General features: G+C 43.3%; 1 protein-coding gene across 1 annotated transcript; it reads right to left on the bottom strand.

The window, feature by feature from the left end:
- Positions 1 to 5,861: 5,861 nt before the first annotated feature.
- LOC124668343 (RING-H2 finger protein ATL5-like) lies at positions 5,862 to 6,868 on the bottom strand. The gene has a single exon (XM_047205505.1). It carries the CDS (start codon positions 6,791 to 6,793, stop codon positions 6,167 to 6,169), a length of 627 nt encoding a protein of 208 aa, XP_047061461.1. The 5' UTR covers positions 6,794 to 6,868; the 3' UTR covers positions 5,862 to 6,166.
- Between the last annotated feature and the right edge of the window lie 439 nt (positions 6,869 to 7,307).

Raw genomic sequence — 7,307 nt, 5'->3', positions numbered from 1 at the left:
CACGAAGACAGAAGTCAATATTTTGCCGAGGCGGACCCAGAGAGCCAGAGAAGGGCCAGAGGGGGGCCAAGGGGCCCCCACACCATAGGGGGGCGCGGCCCACCCCTCTGTCGCGCCACCAGGTGGGGAGGGCACCCTGGGGCCCCTCCGAGGCCGCCCTTCCGCCTATATATTCTCCCAGAAGTAAAAACCCTAGGAGCACCGGTCTTCCTCCACGAAAATTTACGTAGCCGCCGCCATCACGAAGACAAGTTTCGGGGGACAGAATCTCTGTTCCGGCACGCCGCCGGGACGGGGAAGTGCCCCCGGAATCCATCTCCATCGACTCCATCGCCATCTTCATCGCCATTGATGTCTCCCATGATGAGGAGGGAGTAGTTCTCCGCCGAGGCTGAGGGCTCTACCGGTAGCTATGTGGTTCATCTCTCTCTCCCATGGTGTGATCTTTATGTGATTATGAGCTTTGTAATCTAGTTGAATATGTAGATGTTACTCTTGTCTATTATGCACTCTAGAGGTTACTTTAATATGAACTCCGGAGTTACTCTCCACGGTGTGATGGTGACAGTGTGTGCATCGTGTGTGATTCTTTTATGACGTTGTGGAGCTTGTTTACTCCGGCTTGAGGTGTGCTTTTGCAGCCCTACACAATGAATGGTGTTTGTATCCAACAAGAGAGTGATTGAGAGTAGCATTTATTTATTCAATTATGTGATCATTGTTGAGAGTGTCCACTAGTGAAAGTATGATCCCTAGGCCTTGTTTCTAAGCATTGAAACACCGTTTCCAACAAGTTCTGCTACATGTTCGCTTGCTGCCATTTTTATTTCAGATTGCAATTACTACTTATAATTATCCATATTACTTGTATTTCACTATCTCTTCGCCGAACTAGTGCACCTATACATCTGAAAAGTGTATTAGGTGTGTTGGGGACACAAGAGACTTCTTGTATCTTAATTGCAGGGTTGCTTGAGAGGGATATCTTTGACCTCTACCTCCCTGAGTTCGATAAACCTTGGGTGATCCACTTAAGGGAAACTTGCTGCTGTTCTACAAACCTCTGCTCTTGGAGGCCCAACAATGTCTACAGGAATAGAAGCGTGCGTAGACATCAGCCATAGTGAGCATTCTATGAAGCATTTACAATAAAAATCTATACCCATAATAAATAAAATATTGTTGAGATGCTCACTGTTTGTTTGTCGTGTTATTTTGGCATGGGATTGCTCCTACAAGAGTACCTCCATATCATCGGGCAAGAGGTACCACTTTGGTGGTTCTCAATGATACATGTATACTTACAATGACAAGAACTTATTTGGGACCTAAGTTGAGTAGCATGAGGTTTAGGTACTCGCATTCAAGGGGAATGAGATTTTCAACTTGTGATTTGCAAGCATATAGCTCATTTTTGACTCACATGAACTTTAACCATTCAAGATACTTATGATAGGAGAATTGAGAGCTCAAAGCTAATGGGTACCATACTTTTTGGAAGGTCTATAAAGCTTGTTTATCTTGCTTACTCTGCAAAGAGTCTCTCTTTTACTTTTATGTTGAGTCTTCATCTTCTTATTTATGGACCAATTAAGAGAGCATAGTTGTCATTCTTAGTTCAATGTGCATAGTCCCAAAATTATTATTCATTGATTCATGATTGTGCTATTGTTTGTTCTTAAATTACTTGTATCTAGTCACCATCTGAACTTTGAAGGTGTCCTACCATTTATGTTTTGCTACTTCACAAAGGACATGTTGAGTACCACTTTATTATGTTTACTCTATGCTCATAAACAAACAGTTGCTTTCAATTCACTATTATTCATAATCCTTTGGTTGAGTTACTCTTCATGTTATAACATAGTTGCTAAGTTCTATTGAATTATATCTATCATGCCTATGTTTAGAGTAATTTGATCCCAGCTCACAATGCTTTACATGCTTGATCAAGACTGTGTTGGCTTCATGTCACCTCAAAAATTATTTTGTTATCACTTACTTACTCGAGGACGAGCAGGAGTTAAGCTTGAGGATGCTTGATACGTCTCAAACGTATCAATAAATTTTGGTGCTCCATGCTTGTTTTACACCAATTTATATATGTTTTGCTTACACTTCGATGCACTTTTATATGATTTCTGGCACTAACCTATTAACAAGATACCACAGTGCTAGTTCCATGTTTTCTGATGTTTGTGTATTTCAGAAAAGTTGTACAGGAAATATTCTCGGAATTGTACGAAACAAAAGCCGAAGTCAATATTTTACCGTAACGAAGGTAGAGTCCAGAGGGGAGATGAAGAGGAGGCGCAGGGCGGCCACACCTACCCTAGGCGCGTTCTGGCCCTAGCCCGCGCCTAGGCATGGTGTGGGCCACCCAGGCCTCCACCGACCTCGCCCTTCTGCCTATATAAAGCTCCTGACGCAAAAACTATAAATATACAAGCCTCCGTCCACAAAAAGTTCCGTAGCTCCGCCGCCATCGTAGACAAGATCCGGGGGACAGAAGTCTCTGTCCTGGCACCCTCCCTGGACGGGGAATTGCCCTCGGAGCCATCTCCATCGACTCCACCGCCATCTCCATCGCCGTTGCTGACTCCCATGATAAGGAGTGAGTAGTTCTCCCCCAGGGCTGAGGGTTGTACATATTATAAATCAGTTTTTTTAAAAAAGAAATAGAAACAAAACGGAAAAAGATAAAAATGAGAGAAAATCTGAATTACCACGATCATGTTGGACCGCGGCCCAGGTAGCCAATCGCACCCGCGCAGGGGTGTGCGGCCTGGGGTTGGCGCCGCACTGGTCCGCGTTGAGGAGCTCCCTGGGTTCGGTGCGTTGGAGATGGCCTAAGATTCATCTACCTAGTAGAGTATAGTTGATCTGGTTGGCGGATATGCTATGCGTTGCCCATTGAATTGGTCGTCATTATTACCATTTATCTATGACGATAGACTATAGGACGCGCACTCGATCTAGTGACCACCATTCCAAAATCTCCTTAAAGTTTAAAGTCCAGTACTCTCTATGTTCATAAATAAATGTTACATTTCAGTCTAAATTAGATATATTTAGACATTATTTAGTGTATAAATATATAAATATATATCTAAATTTAGACAAATCTACAACATTCTTTTACGAACAAAGAGAGCAACAGAGATAGAAATGAAGGTTCAGTGTTTCAACCGCATCAGTTCAGAATCTTTAAATTTGCCCCAAATGTATCTCGTGAACGTACCGATTCTGACACGGCAGTGCAACAGGATGTGAGCCCACACACGGTGACTGTTTTTCTTAGGAAAAAACGCAAAGTGAAAATTGCTAGGGCCCACAGCAGAAATACCCTTGCAACTTACCTTATCCTATTATTCATCGCGTAGGCGACAACACAATCGCCCAAATTAGGGCCTGAAATTTGATATTTTCTCCGATTCATATTACTTGACGTTAGTATAGATATATCTAGACATTTTTAGTTATATATATATATCCATTTTAGCATTAAGTAATATGAATAAGAGGGAGGTACTATCAAGGGTGCAAAGAAGTCCAGTGTTGGTCAATCTAGACTAATCTGGGCTTAGCTCGTACAATAAAATGAGCATGCTCAATTTGACTCCAGCCAAAGTTTGATTTGCAGGCTTTAAGATACTACTTTCTCCAATCGATATTAATTGTTTCTTATACACATGGGGTGTTTTGAACATGGAAGTATATGCTCCATTTATTTTGAAATGCATCTTACAGATTTTAGTTTTAAATATATCTATAGTAGCAATAAATAATATGAATTGAAGGGAATACTAAAAGCTACTCCCTTCATGTCAGTTTACTAGTCTTCCCCGTATCCATATGTCACCAATTTAACCTATATAATATAAATTATATAATGCAAAAATTATATCATTAAAAATAGAACATTTAAATTAACTAATGATATAATTTTTGTAACATATAACTAATGCTAACTTGATCAAATTTGCGATCTAGGGGTACGCGCACGCCTATTAATCTGGGAGAGAGGGAGTATCTTTAAGCAATGGTAGTTTGATTGTCTAACTGATACGGGCATAAAGGTCGAGGACGAGGTGAAGCCCAATTTCAGGACTCCACCTAGCTAGTTATTTTAATTATTGTATTTTATATCTATGATCATATGTGGGCCAATTAGGTATTTTAATAAGTTGAGTCAGTTTTGGTTTGGACCTGTCCAAACCAAGTTATAGAGGCCCACAAGGGCTGGCCAGCCACCATCCCCTCATATAAGGAGATGGTGTGGCTAGGGTTAGGGATAGAGAAGTTTTAGGTTAAAACCATTGCGTGTGTTCACGTGTATCATCCCTCCGGGGGTACGGCGTTGTCGTTTATCTAGTTCGTAATATATCCGCTGCGAAGGTTCTTGTGTTCATCAAGGATTGTCTAACCCAGGTTTTGAGGCGTATCGTTCATCGATCCGTTGCTTGCTGGATTCGTCCCTCTTGTCAGTGGCGAAGGATGGAAAAAATTTGAGGTGGGCCGAATCTTGAATGATGCGAATACCAAAATAATTCTAAAATAGTAATGATGTATATGGTTCAAACACAATTTTTAAGTAAAAGAAAAATAAAAAATATTTAATTGTAAGTAGAATCTAGAAACACATACCAATTCAATGGTAAAGCTTTACCTCTTTAAAAAAATATAGTGTATTTAAACAATCAAAACGTTCGATTATCTCTAGTTCGATGCGCAACTCAATCTTAATAATCTTTGTTGCCAGAAAATTACTTTCAATTGTTGATGCCCCCCTTGGGCAAACCAAGGTCATCTTAAAGAAGTGATAATGAGGTTAGAGAAAGTATGAGGTGCCTTTCATCTAGAAATCTTCAAAGTCCGCAATTCTATGAGTATAAATAGTGAATAACTCGAGTTCACCTTATATATACAAAGGTCAGTTAATGATAAATCTTTGTAATACAAGTAATGTTATTCACATTGAACTTAGATAGTCTACATTTGGACATAAATAGTCTATTTTTCGGTTTGTAATCGATTTTGCGTAATGTTCACTGAAACAAACATAACTTTTTCATACGGAGTCCGTTTTCGATGTATGACCACTCAAAATTTGCAGAAAAAATACGTGCATCAAAGTATATTCACCAAAAATCAAGGTAGGATGGCTTCCCTACCTTACCCTACTGGGAGCTTCGCTCCTGCCTCTCTTGTCCAGACTGCGTTCATCGTGTTGTTGGGAGATTCTACTATCCCGAATTCTCGCTGTAAAAGATTGGGCAACACCTTAGGAGGATCTGCTGGGATCCCCTTATCACTAACTTTGTAGTGAAGAAAATTTAATAAAGGAAAACGGTGAGGATGGGTCCATGAGGACTTGGACTAAGGTGGTAGGATTGCACAACACGTGCTCAAACAGTCTGGTGACTACCAATAATAAACATAAAAAAGTACTACTGTCAAAGTTTACGTAACCGCTTTAGCAATTCAAGCACTGTCGAGTCACTGTCGAGCTATAGAAGTTGGTACATATTCAGCACGTGTGTGTTTTGACGACTTTGAGTTTAAAATCTTGTCGTTCTAGCCTTGAGCTTTTGTTTTCTGCGAAAAGAACCCTAGCGTTAAGAGAAATATCAACCAGTACAAAGCACATCAACAAAGTAGAAAATCTTGTCGATCTAGCCTCGAGCATTCCTTGTGGCGCTAGCCACAATACACTGAATCCTTGTCTGTTTAAGATTTTATAAGATTCATGCAACATTTAGTATCGCCGAATGAATAGTTGAATACCACCCTTCTAGAAATACAGAAGCAAACTCACTGTAGACACAATTAGATCGCCATGATTGGAAAAAGGAGGGAAATTAAGAGAGGCAGGTGAGCCGTCGTTATCCATAAAAGCAATCAGGCGAGCCTTATTTACCAAGACAGGACAGGACAGCAATAGGAGCCATGCACCTATACATCACCTTTTTCTTTTTCTCCAAGAACACTACATCACCTTTTCCAGAGAGCGAGAGATTAATCGACGTACCAACTACGTGAATGTGAAGGAATGAAGGAAAAAAGTGAAAGAAGAAAAAAGAACTCTGGCTCTCGCGCGGTAGAAATGTACCAAGCGGATGATCGGAGCGAATGGCCGTCCGGCATTGATCGTTTGCTGGCTTGGTTACATGTGCCACAGCGCGGCGCCGTGGGGGTAGGAGGCGCCGGCGGCGTACGAGGAGGAGGAGGAGGAGGAGGAGAGGTCCTCGTGCTCTTCGTCTTCGACGTAGATTTCGTCGTCGTCGAATGCGCGGGCGCAGGCGCGGGGAGGCTCGGAGGGGAGGAGGCGGTCGCGGCAGAGCGGGCAGGTGGCGCGCGGGCGGAGGAGCCAGGCGTCGAGGCACTCGCGGTGGAAGACGTGGCGGCACCGGAGCTCGCGCACCTCCTCGCCCTCGTCGATCCGCGACAGGCAGAACACGCAGTCCACGGCCGCGTCCGTCCCTTTGCGGTACACCGCGACGGCGAGGAGGTCCAGGAACTCGGGCGGCAGAGACTCGTCCTGCTGGAAGAAGCCGCCGCCGCCGCCGGACACGGCGGAGGAGGATGAAGACGACGAATAGGAAAGGTGGCCGGCGCGCGCGATGCGGTAGCCGAGGAACGCGGACCGCGAGGGCCACATGTACCCGTCGCCGCGGACCGCGAGTGCGGCGAGGCGGACGACGGCCTCGGCCACGACGACGATGAGGAGGAGGCAGGGGAGCGAGAAGACGGCGAAGAGGACGGAGATGAGCGCACTGGTTACCTCCACCATTTTGATTCTTCTTCTCCTTCGCGGCGGAGCGAAATGACAAGCTGGCTGTGGGTGCTCTGATCGGGCAGCTCAGAGAATTTGTATATTTACGGGATAAGCTAGAGAAATGGCATGCGTCGGGTGCCGGCAGTACGTGGTGCCAGGACACTCGATCCAGCCTCGGTGGCGGGGACAGCACGTTATCTCAGTCTTCAAATTGCACAACAAATCATATTACTTGCTCCAGGTCAAAAAGTTTTACTCCAGCACGTTATCTCAGGATTGAAATTGCACAACAAAATATAGTATTACTCTAGGTCTAAACAAGAGATTTAGTATAGGCGTTTGATTCAATACAAACCCCCTCCTCCCGAACTCATATAAACTCAAACACAAAGACAAGTGAGATCGATAAATACTCCTTCATAATTGAAGGCACGATGGTCTTTTAAAAAACTAAACAAATATGCTTAGCTATGTATAAAACCCGTATGGTCCAATTTATTTGTACCAATATAAACTTATGAAGTATAAG

Source organism: Lolium rigidum, chromosome 6 (assembly GCF_022539505.1).
Source record: "Lolium rigidum isolate FL_2022 chromosome 6, APGP_CSIRO_Lrig_0.1, whole genome shotgun sequence".
NCBI classification, from domain to species: Eukaryota; Viridiplantae; Streptophyta; class Magnoliopsida; order Poales; family Poaceae; genus Lolium; species Lolium rigidum.
This window is presented reverse-complemented; position numbering and strand designations above follow the sequence as displayed.